Source organism: Bos mutus, chromosome 4 (assembly GCF_027580195.1).
Source record: "Bos mutus isolate GX-2022 chromosome 4, NWIPB_WYAK_1.1, whole genome shotgun sequence".
Lineage (NCBI taxonomy): Eukaryota > Metazoa > Chordata > Mammalia > Artiodactyla > Bovidae > Bos > Bos mutus.
In genome coordinates this window covers 25,440,680-25,454,907 of record NC_091620.1, presented here as the reverse complement: position 1 = coordinate 25,454,907, position 14,228 = coordinate 25,440,680, and the positions used below count along the sequence as shown (strand labels likewise).

Below are 14,228 nucleotides of genomic sequence, written 5' to 3'. Positions count from 1 at the left end.
TGCATAGAAAAAAATTATAGTTACACTATTTTATCTTTTTTTTTTCGTTGTGCTGTGTGCAACTTGCAGGATCTTAGTTCCCTGACCTGGGCCCCTGGCAGTGAGAGTACCAAGTCCTAACCACTGGACCACCAGAGGATTCCCTCTTGTGTGTTCTTTCATTAAAGATGGTGTTAACTATTTACAATAGCTAGAACATGGAAGCAACCAGACGTCCACTGACAGATGAATGGATAAAGAAGTAGTGGTACATATACATAATGGAATATTTCTCAGCCATAAAAAGGAACGCATCTGCGTCCTAATAAAGTAGATGAACCTAGAACCTATTATACAGAGTGAAGTCAGTCAGAAAGAGAAAGATAACTATTGTATTCTAACACATATACGGAATCTAGAAAAATGGTACTGAAGAATTTACTTACAGGGCAGCAATGGAGAAACAGAGAATAGACTTATAGACATGGGGAGAGGGGAGGAGAGGGTGAGATGTATGGAAAGAGTAACATGGAAACTTACATTACCATATGTAAAATAGATAGCCAACATGAATTTGCTGTATGGCTCAGGAAACTCAAACAGGGGCTCTGTATCAACCTAGAGGGGTGGGATGGGGAGGGAGATGGCGGGGAGGTTCAAAAGGGAGGGGATGTATGTATATCTATGACTGATTCATGTTGAGATTTGACAGAAGATGACAAAATTCTGTAAAGCAATTATCCTTCAATTAAAAAATAAATAAAAAATAAACATAGTGGTAAAAATATTAAAATATAAGTAATGGCTGTAAAACATTTTGTCCATTAAAATGTACTGTAATTTGGACATTCCTGGCAGTACCCAGTGGTTAAGATTCCATGCTTCCACTGCAGGGAGCATGGGTTCTCTCCTTTGTTGGGGAACTAAAGGTCCTACATGCTATGTGGCCTAAGAAAGGGGGGGGATAAAAGGAACCAAAATTTAACTACTTTATTTATCAACTGAGTCGTTAGGTTGCTTACAACTTTTAAGTTTTAAAAATAACACTGCAATTTACATACTCTTGTGCATTAATCTTAGTGTACAGGTCTGAATATTTCCTTATTTTAAGTAAAATCATTCAAAGGATATAAAATTCTATCAATATGTACTGCTAGGTTGGCTGTATCATAATACCTTTGCCAACAGTGTTTAACTTGCCAATTTACAAAGTCATATATTTTCTCATTTTTCAATCTTTGCATTCTTTGGATTGGATACAAAACTATTTTGTATCCTATGCTAATTGGTTATTTTTCATTTTTAGGAAAACATTGCTGTATGTGACGTCTTTATACATGGGATCACTCATCTTTATTTCCCCCCAGGCAGCAACTGCAAGTCTGTTTCCTTAGATGGGTAAAAGCTTTTTCTTAGTTGAGCACATGTGTAATGACTGAAAAGTGTGAATCTAGAGAAATACGGAATATGACAGTCTCCGCAGCAATTTCTTTGGATAGAACAAAATCTTCATGGACTGGGCATTACTTGTGGTTTTGAAAGAGTATTTATAAAGTCCTTATGTTCACCTTCACCTCTCTGAAGCTTTGTAAAGACTCTATTCTCAATACATTAGATACAACTTGTGTAAACATCTATCTCCTCCATATATTCTCTTCCTCAATTGAGGTGCTGAGTCACACTTCTAAAAAGCAATGAAATGCTATCATTAGAGCAAATGCAATATTTTAAATACATTGATATTTTTTCCCTCCCATCTGGTGAAAGCCGTATATACAGCCTTCCTAAGTATCTGGTGGAATGCCATATATCATATATCCTGAATATTTAATACATCGATCAATACCAAACATGCACAGTCCATTTAATTACATTATCTCATTTTCTAGAAGAGGAAACAAAAAGCTAAGTATCACCAGAGTCAAGGAGAACTGGGGCCAGAACCATTCTTTCCTGATAACCCGTCCACTGACCAATCAGACCCTCCTAACTACACGGGGACACGCCCAGCAGTGCTGCTCTCACTCTAGTTTCTGAATGAGGAGAGCAAAGTCTGGACCTTCAAACAGACCAGAACTCAGTGATTCAAACATGATTTATATCAAAGCAGTCTCTCTGGAAAACGATGCAAATATTTCAATGATGTTACAACTGATTAAAGGAGTTTTAGAATTTCTTTCTGAAAGAGCCCAAAGGGCCAGTTTAAAAAGTAAATCATAACTCTTAAACTTCAGTCAGTTTCATAATCATATATCATTATAGACTTCAACTGATGTTACTCAGTTTTTCAATTCATCTTATTCTCTGGAATTAAATGACCTTTAGCCATTTCAAAAATTTATATCCAGCTTCAAAGCATCAAGACTTGCCATCACTCATGATATTCAAAGAGAATGTAAAATTCCAAAAGATGAGCTTATTAAGATGTTTGGAACAATGACGGCTTTGTAAGAGTAAGCTGGTAACTTCCCCAGGAGGCTGTTAATATTCCTTCTCTTTCCAAAGAGGAGTTAAGATGTAAGTAAATTAAGGAGTTAATTTACTTACTTAAGGATGAAAATTGTTTTTAAAAGGACTTTTTCAGTTACACGTCAAGCAGTCAGGTAACTATTGAAAACTCCCTTAAACTGTGTTTGGAGTTTACAGTCTACCTGTAAAAGTACATTGCATATACACTTAAATATTTAGAGAAAAATGTTTTAAAATACATTTTTACGTACTTTATGTAAATAATAATATCCACTGAGGGACAGGATTATAAGACATTTTAGTTTTTCTTTAGTTTTGCTCACCTGGACCTTCTTACATTCTTATAGATAAGGAGCATTTATACAACTAAAAAATATACATAGCAACATGAAACAAAAAAGTATACATAGATATATATTTAAAAACCCCAAGCAAGACCTAATCATCAAAACACTTAATCTATGGAGGCAGGGTTTAGAAAGAACAGTGAGGTTGGATTTATCTTATCTCCTCTTCTGTATAGTTCTGCAGCTATCTATACAATTCAAAAACAAACCCTTGCCTACTCTGCAGGACCCACTACCTCTCAAAATGTTTAAAGCACATTGCAACAGTAATTACATTGTTGATGACCTGAAAATGGGTCACCCCACATGACTGATTAAAACTCTTACGCAATCTTCCTCTGGAGGAAACAAGGATAGCTTGTAAAATATTTCAACTAGATCTACTTCCCTAAGAGAAGATGGTACATACACATTTGTAGGTATCATCAAGGTCTAAAAGCACACAGAAAGGGAAAGGAAAAATTATCAAGAAGTTAAGTTAGCCTAGTCATTTGTCCTAACCAATTTCATGTTACATCATTAACTTAAGAAAGTACAGAGGCTTCTGTTGCATCACTAGTTAACAAACAATGTCTGAAGTTCAGATAGTTTTGCTTTGAAAGTTATGATGAAATAACTGTTACCTGGAAACAGGCTAAGATTTGAGAATCTTACATTTCTGTAGGATATGTAATTGCACTTCTCGGTTCATTGTCAGTTTCATCAAGCTATACTGTTTCCTTTCTGACTAGGAATCTAGGGTAACAAAACTAAATTTACTGCTAGATTTAGCAAGCAAAATTTCAGTTCTATAGGTAAATAGTTACTTATGAAATATACCTGAATGAATTTATATGGTTTGGATATTCTGTTTATAAAGGTTTAAAGATTCTACCTACATTCCACCACACTAGGAACTGAGAAACAGCTGCTGTCCCACCTGTGCTAAGGTATTAAGTCAGATACACTCAGGAATTGTCTCAAAGATTCAACACCTCAGAGTACCCTTCCTATATCACCATCTGATAACTCTACAGTTTGCAGGTTCTGATAGCAATGGGAGATTTCCAATTCAATTATCCATAAACTATCTCCTCAACTGTTGTTTAGTTGCTAAGTCATGTTTGATTCTTTTGACCCCATGGACTGCAGCTCGCCAGGCTTCTCTGTCCATGGGATTTTCCGGGTGTGAATACTGCTGTGCATTGCCATTTCCTTCTCCAGGGAATCTTCCCGACCCAGGGACTGAACCTGTGTCTCCTGCATTGGCAGGTAGATTCTTTACCACTGAGCCATCAGAGAGGCAAGCCCATCTTGTTAATTACCAAGTTTAAAACTCAGCTAAGGGCCCTTCAGAGGAAATCACCAGTTTATTCTTAAAATGAACATTAAGAGTTCCCAGACTAAAAAGGAATTATAGATGCTCTATAGTATTTTTATAGCCTTAAATTGTAAAACATATAAAGTAGCTAGATGCTAGGGGGACAGGTCACTGCATTTGATTGGGAATTACTAACATTTTCACATTATTTATCCCAGACAGAAATATGGGGGCTTAGAATTAAAACACAAAGCTCGGAATGTCTTTGGTTCACCTCTTTTAAAAAACCCTTTTTCGGGGGCAAGGGAGAAGTGTAAATTCCAAGAGTTTTGGCATTAGCTCTGACAATTCTGAATAAGTGATTCACTGTGACAGAGAACGCTCTAAACATACTCCAATTTTATTTTCTTCTTCCTTCTTAAAATTGGCCAGTTCTTTGTAATATCTAAAAATCATCTACAGAATGAAAATTTTTAAAGCTGGCTTAAGTTAGCTAAGTTACTACCATTCTACAGTCTCAAAATATTTAAAGGTATCAAGCTCAACCAAAATATATCCCCGCAGCATCTGATGCTAATACCTAAAGTGTTAATGCCTTAATGGGGGTGATAAGTTAATATCACTAACTATGGCACAAGATGAAGGTGAGGAAAAACTGCCCCACTGAGGGTATTTTATGTAACCCTACTGAGGTTTGTTTCTATTCTACTTTCTTCAGCCGTTTAGAGGGTTAAAAAGATTTGGAGTGGAAAGAATGGAAAAAGGTACACAGAGTTGGAGTGAACAAAAACAAAAGTAGGGAATAAGGAGGATTTTTAAATGACAGAACTAGAATAGGCACTATATAATATTCATTTCAACAATCTGGCATTTAAAATGAGATTTAAGATGTTTATTATTTTACTGCTAATAGCCTGAATGGACAGTGGGTCTTAAAATTATTTAATCTGACCCTAAAAGACAGAAAAATCTAGAGTTACAGTCATTATAAGCATGCAAAGGATATATTTAAACACCTTTTATCACACTATGGAAGTCCCTCCTTAAAATTACTAAATAACCTAAGCCAAAAAAAGGGGGAAAATTCAGTTGAGCAAATACTTCTGGAATTAACTAACTCCCATAAAATGTAGGCTTGTTGTTTTTTTTTTTCCCTCCATTTCAAAATTCTCTAAGGAAAGAAAATGGGTAGTTACATACCTATAGAAGGAGATTTGAAAGGGTATTTATCAGGAAGATCCACTCTAACTTTCCATACTCCGCCTTCATACGGTGCTGAAATAAAAGCAAAAATGTTAAAACATCAGAATTGTCTCCAAATTAGAAAACAGAATCCAACTGTAAGTTAAACATTAAATTCTAATCTCTTTTGAGAATCTTGCAAATTAATTCCTTCAAAAGTCAGGGAACTCTTATAACTAGTAGGTACTCTATGTTCAAAGGTAATACTTTCCTTTAAAAAAAAATCTAGAATTAGCATAGATTCATTTTCTCTCTCAAATTTACCTGATTCTTCAAACACTGTTCAATTATTTGGTAAGTAATAGCTAACTATCTCAGTCTATCCTGTGCCTAACCCACCTCTCCCCCCAAACAACAAAAACATTTCCACAAAACCCAGAATTCACAATTTATGTTTAATACTGTCTCATAGGGCTTCCCTAGTGGCTCAGATGGTAAAGAATCCACCTGCAATGCAGGAGACCCAGGTTTGATCCCGGGGTTGGGAAGACCCCTGTAGAAGGGAATGGCTACCCACTCCAGCATTCTTGCCTAGAGAATTCCAAGGACAGACGAGCCTGGCAGATTACAGTCCATAGGGTCGCAAAGAGTTGGACATGACTAAGTGACTAAGTCACACTAACACAGAGATAAGAGAAAAAGCATATAGAATATTTATCCTAATAGCAAGATTTCCTTACTGGTTCTAGAATTCAATTAAATTTACTTTTCAAGAACTATACATATCACCATCTATCTTGATATTCACATTGTCTATTAAGGAATATAAGTAAAATAGAAAAACACATACCAACACATATACTTACTTCCTTGTGGTCCATAAAACTTCACTACAAATTCATTGAGTCCTCCTAGGATAGTAACCTCATGCTTACTCTCAATACTAAGGTGGAAGGTAAAGGAAATTACACAGGCTTTATGTTACCCAAAACTAAAGATGGTACCCCTAAGATATGCCAATGAAAGTGTTACCAACATTCTACAAGAAACCAATAAAATATAAAATATGATAATAATTCTGGTAGTTTAAAAGGCAATATATAATCCTGTGAAAAGAATATGAATGAGCTTTAGATTCAGAGAGATTGGTGCTCAAATCCCAGGACTGCCATTTGGTGGGTTTGAGGCTAGACAAAATAATGTAAACTCACTCCCTGAGCCTTTTGTTTTTGGCAAATCAGGAAAACACCATTTTACAGACCTCTGTGAAGAATAAATGGGTTAAGTATGTAATATGTGTAAGACTACATTGTGTATGTAAGTAAATGAAAAACAGGAACTTAATTTTAGCTTTTCTCCCCTCTGTTCTCTCCCTACCCCAACCTCTCCCCAATGATCCTTTAATATAAACCCAGTGTTCCCTTTAGTCAAATTCAAGCATTCAGCAAAACGCTGATTTTCTTGAACTGGAAATGCGTGCCTAAAATTACAGATTTTCTAAGGAAGTCCTGATAATTTCCTCCTGGCTTAGAGAATAATTGAAATGACTAGTGATGTAACTGTGCTATAAGTAGCACTGCCAAATGCAAAAAAACAGCAAAAAAAAAAAAATATATATATATATATATTTTAAACTTTGTCTGTAGTATTTATTTTCAGCTATTCTTTTCCTCACTCACAAAACTCTATCCTCCTTAGGCTGGCCTCTAGTTCTGTGTGTGTTTGGGGGCTCGAATCACAGAGCACCGGCACTTCTGTGTTCTCTTCCTCGTCAATTTTATGTGTCCTGAGACTCATTCTTTTAAGCTCCTAAGATTCAATTACAGAAACCAAAACAACCCATTTCCAGATGATAGGGCTTCTGGTCTAATTTCTGTTTTGTCTCTGCTTTGTGGTCTACCCCAATAATGACTTTAGTGATAAAAATTTTAGGTGGTGGGGGGCTTTGGGGAACTCTCAAATCCCACTGGAACATTAAAAAAAAAAAAAACAACCCACCACAAGAAGATATGGCCTCATCTTTCTCAATCAGAAGTACAAATTACATTTTAATTATGTGTACTATTATACAAAAAGAAAAATGCTAAATAAAATTTAAGTGATCTCTTAAATAGAGAAAAATGTTATTTTTTAAGGCTTGAAATTTGACTCTCCAAATCCTCTGTCCTGTAGGTCACAGAACAGAGGTCAGGTGTATTTTTGGCAAAGTCCTTGCTTAAGAGCAACTAGAGATATTAAGTAAGATAATGTAGTCTATTTGATCTCATTCTTTTCTAAACAAAAACTACTTTTAATAACATGCACATTGAAAGGATTCAAATAGCAACCACATTGGAAAATTGGCTTCATTTCTCATGGTCAGATGACACATGAATGTAAGTTTTGGTGTACTAACTTCTTCCTGGCCAGTCACACTCTTACACCCCTCTACAAATATTTCAAAGCTAATGCTAATGTAGTAAGTTAAAGTAAGTGCTTGCTTTAAAACAAAAACAACCAAAAAAGCTCCCTTGCATTAGTGAAAGAAAAAGTCAAATCTAGTTACAATAAACAAAATTAAATACAAACAATTACATTCTCAAAGAAAACAAACCAAAAAATTTTGGAGATAAAAAGGTTTAAGAATGACACCAAAGGCAGAAACCACAGGGGGAAAAACTAGCAGATGCAAGCACACATACACATTTAAACTTCTTTATTATAAAAAACCAAGGACAAAGCACAAACTAGGAAGAAAAGGCCAGAACAGCCAAGTTAAGAAAACTGAAATTAAGCTATAAAAAGCCCAAGTCATCAAAGTAGTTTAAAAATGAGATATTTTCCATTATTAATTGATAGAGATGAAGGAGCTGGATAAAACCCAGTGTTCAGTGGAATATAAATTAGCATTCCTGAGAACAAATTTAAACACTATACTCTAAAACTTAAAATGAATTTACTCTTTCACTTAAATTTCACTTCTCTGAAATTATTAAAAAAAAAAAAAAAAAAACACAACACTGCTGGCAGGAGTGACACAGTTTCAACCACGTGAAAACTGCTGGCACGGTGAGCTGCACACAGATACACCCTATATCCATCAGCACTATTGGTAGTAGACAGGAAGAGCTATGTTCACCAAAATACATGTTTAAGAATGTTCATAAAAGGCCTCCCTGGTGGCTTAGTCAAAGGTAGAGAATCTGCCTGTCAGTGCAGGAGACAGAGGTTCGATCTCTGGTCCAGGAAGATCCCACATGCCTCAGGGCAACCAAGCCCATAAACCAAGATCATGGAGCCTGTGCTCTAGAGCCCAGGAACCAAAAAGCTACCAAAGCCCAGGTGTCCTGGAGACTGTGCTCAGCAACAGTGAGAAGCCCTTGCACTCAACTAGAGAGGAGCCCCCACTTGCCGCAACTAGAAAAAAGCCTGCGAGGCAGTAAACACTCAGCCCAGTCAATAAATTTAAAAAATTTAAAAAAGAATGTTCATATAGCCCTATGTGTAATATCCAAAAGTTAGGTCACAACCCGAAAGTTCATCAACAATAAAAAGAATAAATTATGGTACAGCTGGGCTTCTCTGGTGGCTCAGTGGGAGAGAATCTGCCTGCAAGTGAAGGAGACCTGGGTTCAATCTCTGGGTCAGGAATATCCCCTGGAGAAGGAAACGGCAACCCACTCCAATATTCTTGCTTGGGAAATCCCCAGGGACAGAAGAGCCTGGTGGCCTACAATCCGTGGGGTCACAAAGGAATCAGACACGACTTAGCGACTAAACAACAGTGGTACAGTCACCCAGCAGAGTATTACACAGCAATAAAACTGAACCTGGAACTTCCCTGGTGGTCCGGTGGCTAAGACTCTATACTTCCAGCGGAAGGGGTGAGGGTCTGACCCCTGCTGGGGGAACTAAGATCCCACATGCCCTACAGTATAATCAGAAAAAAACAAAAATAAAAACCACCACTACAAGTAAATGGATGAACTCTCACAGACATTACAGTTGAGTAAAAGAAGCCAGATACTAAAGAGCACATACAGTGTGATTCCATTTACACACAGTTCAAACAGGCTAAATCAATCAAGATGCTAGAAATTAGGACAGTTACCCACTAGTGGGGTCTGTGGTCATTGTAAAGGGGTTTGAAGGGGATTTCCAGAGTGCAGATTACACGTTTACACTTCCATTTATCAGTGAGTTACAAAAATGATTTGTGCACTTTCTGTATATCTATTTAATTAAAAAGTTTACTAAAAGTAAGACTATCTGATGCATGTATAATTTTTTTTACCATAAATTTTAAAAATGAAAATAATTTGAATATTTTGAGTATTTTTTTGTCTTGAATTTTTCTTTTGGCCATGCCACGAGGCTTGTGGGATCTCAGTTCCCCAACCAGGGATCGAACCCAGGCCTTCAGCAGTGAAAGAATTCTAACCACTGGACTGAAAGGGAAGTCCATAATTTAAGTATTTATGACTAGGAAACTGGTTGAAGAATTACAAGCCATTTATACAACAGGCTGTTATTAGTGTCTATTAGTGTATACTAGTGCCTTCTCACCATCTAGAGCTCCTCTAATATATGCTTCTGTTTAATTGGGAGGCATCCAGAAATAGTCAAAATGAATATACTGTAGTGCCACATAAGATATCCCAGATCTTCAACTAAAAAAACTGCAAGGATAATAATGGAGTAAGGTAGAGGATTAAATTGGAGAAGGCACTGGCACCCCACTCCAATACTCCTGCCTGGGGAATCCCATGGATGGGGGAGCCTGGTGGGCTGCAGTTCATGGGGTCACAAAGAGTAGGACGCGACTGAGCGACTTCACTTTCGCTTTTCACTTTCCTGCATCGGAGAGGGAAATGGCAACCCACTCCAGTGTTCTTGCCTGGAGAATCCCAGGGACGGGGGAGCCTGGTGGGCTGCCGTCTATGGGGTCACACAGAGTCGGACACGACTGAAGTGACTTAGCAGCAGCAGCAGAGGATTAAATGAGTTTAATAAAAGAAGTCAAACTAATTTTACAATATAAAAATCTGTAGAAGCAGCATTCCCTATCAGACCTAATTTGCTATGAATGACATTGATCTATAGCAATTAGTTAATTAATTATTTAAAAGTATGTTATCTACATGAATGTCCCCTCTAGAAACTTGAAGATATCTTTTCTATCCTTTAGGTGGATGCAGTAAATGTGAGTTTCTTTCATTTTGTGATCTGTCTGGGATTAGTTCATGCTTTTATCTATTTTCCAAAGATTCTCCTTTCGAAAAGGTCATATTAAAACGAGATTAGAAATTAATGCTCCAAATCTCCTCTTTCCCAGGATCCCAGGTATAACCCACATTCCAGAAACACTGGGTCTGTCTTTAATTACACTTATACTGTAAATTAAAGAGTTCTTATAGTCCATTTCGTATGAAAAGCTAAAAGTAAACTGAAAGAAACCTTTAAACACTTCTACAAAGTTGGTAAAACGAAGAAGCTGTGCTAAATTTATGCTACCTTGCAATGGCACAGACACTAAATCAGATGGGAAAAAAATTTTTTTTTAAGTTTAGTTGAAAGAAAAACACTGCATTAAAAATAAGTCATTCCATCACCATGAATGAATGACTTACCCAGAAAAACTATAAAATTACTTGACTACTGTTACCATGTGTATTTACGGTACAGGCCATGAGTTTCTTTCTGCTCTCTGCTGTAAAGTCAAGGGCGAGGAAGGCAAATGAGAAGGCAGGTTACAATGACAAAAATAATGATCTATTTTGGATATGTGCTGGTCAGACTAGTAGCCTGGCGGGAACTCACTAGAAGGTTCCTTCATTACTGTCTCACTTTCAAAGTCTGAAAATATAAGACACCCTTCAGATACTGGTCTGGTAAAAATATGTTAAATCCATAAAACCCGCATTTTACTCACCTCTAAGTTATTTGTAAAATACTGCTTTTTACTTACTTAGTGTTTCACTATTAAGGAATATCAGCATTTTCAGTAGAATAATGATCAACATTCCCAGGAACCCAAGTTCATTTCACTTTTAAAATGCCAGCCACCCACCACTTTATTTTCCCTGAATGGCACTATGATTACACAATCTAATATTTAAAGGTTAATGCCAAACTGTCAAGAGACAATTGACATTCTTAAAGAAAAAAAAAAAGAGACAATTGACATTCTTGGCAAAACGTGTCTATTGGGATTTTAGAAATGATTTTTAGTAGTTCTGGGATTTTCCAGAAAGCGAGTCAAGGGCTAAGTCTGTTAAACAGGTCAAGGATTCAGACGGCATGGTTTCCTAAATTTGCTGATAATGAGTTATTAAGATAAAAGATGGTGACCTCCCTGAGCTGTGTCCATGGCAGTAAGTGACCAGGATAAATAATGGGCTTCTTTTGTGAAGAAGGTAAAAGCTATTTGCATGGCTTTCTATCTACATGTTCAGATCAGTCTGCTTCCAACTCTCCTTGAGATTAACTACATTCCGAAAGTTCAAGAAACTAAGCAACTTTCTCTACCTAGCTTTCTTGATAAAAATATGGTATGTCTATTAATCCAGTAATGTTCAAAAATAACAAAGATAATACTTTGGGCATTATGTTTACAAAGAATCCTTCTCCTTCAGAGATATAAACTGAAATATTTATTAATTAAAACATATGTGTAGGATTTATTTCAAAATAACTCATTTAGGAGAGAGAGGTACAGAAGACAGGACACTGACCTTAAGTCAACAATTACTGTATCTGATGATCAGTACATGGGGGTTCATTATGCGTTCTCTCGCATTTGAAATTTTGTTATAAGTTCTGAAAACTTAATGTAGTCAGTTATCAGAACTTTAGTATTTAACAAGCATGACAATTTAGAAGAACTTAGCTACTGTAGCTCTTTTAAGGGCTTACAAAATAATCCAATATTTTCCTGAGGTCCAATATTTAGTTTGAGGAAGAAAAAAATTAGCAAATGATCAGGTCTTCCCTGGTAGTCCAGTGGTTAGGTTTCCATGCTTCCACTGCAGGGAGCACAGGCTGGATCCCTGGTCAAGGAACTAAGATCCTGAGTGCCATGTGGTGTGGCCCAAAAACAAAAAATTTAGCAAGTGATCTAGTACTTAAGGAAACAAAGACTTCATACTGAAAGAGAAGAATACTGTGTCAAGATGGCCAAATTCTAGAAGAATCAAATTTAAGTGGATTCAAAAGGATGTCTAAGAAAAATCTAACCACAATGAAGGAAGATGAGCATGGCTTCTGCATATTCATGACAAATAGCCTCTGGGCAAAATAATAATTACAGACATGGCTTTGCTTAAATTATAAGAAAAAAACGGGTCATGTGTAATATCAAAGGCTCCTTGTTGAGATGAAAGTTTAAATTTTTTTAAAAAGTTTTCAAATGTTTGTGTTCTTTGTGTTAAGAGGAAGGGAGACTTCTATTCAAAGGAGAAATAAAAATAGCAGAAATAAAAGCTACTGAGAAAATAAGCATAGGGCAAAAAAGATGAAAGGTAGTAAGAGGGAAATATACACACACCATGTACAATACAATGTGTAATACAATGTCAAGAGGAATCACCAGAACAATGTATTTGGGCCTTATCTCTTAAGTTCAGCAGTTTTATTCCTTGTATTTCCCACCCCCCATGAAATACTTACACTTTCTACATGACTTAACAGAAATCTATAAGCTGGGCTATGGAGAGTATAATGTTAGCATCTATTAAATTCACAAAGATCACAGGCTTTAATTTCTACTGAAAGTTATGCTACACATTTCCCACACATATACTACAAGGCAAATAAAAACCACTCTGAAACTGAACCTGCCTTCAAGAAGCTTAAATTTTAGCAAAAGAACGTAAGATCTGTACAAGTAAACGCAAAAAAAAGTTTGCATAAAGTGTATTAGAGTTTAGAGTAGAAACAGTGCAGCTAGGTAGACAGAGAGATGGTTTGCTATGGAAACAAAGGATTGCTGCTATACAGTACTACAAAATACAATGATGCCCTTTAAGAAATATACTTCTTTCCTGAAATAGAAATTTCCCATACTCTTAGGCTGAAGAGATTGGCAGGTTCTTTTCCTAGTTTCTCTTCCTCCTTTAGCCACGTTTGAGAGCTGTCACTGGGCTACCATTCCTTAAAATGGATCTATGGTAGCTTACAAAAATCAGATAACCAAAGTTCATGAAATTTTATTTTTTAAAAAAGGGTAAGTAATTCTAAGTAAGACATTCTCCAATACATAATTTTTAGCTGTTATGTTTTCAGGTTTAAAGCAAGCCAAACAACTCTGGAGGGAAATGTGCGCTCAGTTGTGTCTGACTCTATAACCCCACGGATTGGAACCCACCAGGCTCCTCAGCCCACGGGATTTTACAGGCAACAACACTGGAGTGGGTTGCCATTCCTTTCTCCAGGAGATCTTCTCAATTCAGGGATCGAACCCACATCTCTTGTGTCTCCCGCATTGACAGGCGGGTTCTCTACCATTAGTGCCAGGTGGGAAGCCCAATGTGTGGTTATCGGAGGGGATGTGACTTACTTTAAAATAGTCTCTTCAGGGAATTCCCTGGCAGCCCAGTGGTTAGGTCTCTGTGTTTCCTGTGCAGGGGGCACAAGTTTGATCCCCTGGTTGAGGAACTAAGATCCTACAAGGCACATGGTACAGCCAGAATTAAAAAAATAATAAAAACACCTTCTTCAAAGTAAATATGTACTGTCCGGAAGTAAGTAGAGCAAAAAATTTGACAACTTACTATGATATACTGAACACTGAAAGCCTCATTATCTAAGTGGTAAAAAGTAACATGAATGATTTCTTAAATTTAACAAAGATAGTCCAAAAATTAAGTTAAAAACCAAGCATGTTCATTACCACCCAGCACTCTATAAATTACATTATCCTTTGGAGTTTTTCTGTGTGTGGGTATTTTTTTCTTCTCAAGTTTATGCTTTTA

At 36.5% G+C, this 14,228-nt stretch overlaps 1 protein-coding gene across 2 annotated transcripts in view; it reads right to left on the bottom strand.

The window, feature by feature from the left end:
* UBE2H (ubiquitin conjugating enzyme E2 H) overlaps positions 1-14,228 on the bottom strand; it is a 101,948-nt gene that overhangs the window by 38,869 nt on the left and 48,851 nt on the right. Inside the window, exons 2-3 of one of the 2 annotated variants that reach the window (XM_005905273.3) lie at positions 6,144-6,220; positions 5,296-5,370 (exon numbers count right to left, since the gene is read on the bottom strand). In XM_005905273.3, coding sequence (XP_005905335.1) covers positions 5,296-5,370; positions 6,144-6,220 — 152 coding nt within the window. The remainder of the gene's footprint in view (positions 1-5,295; positions 5,371-6,143; positions 6,221-14,228) is intronic. The other variant, XM_070369232.1, reaches the window with a different exon arrangement.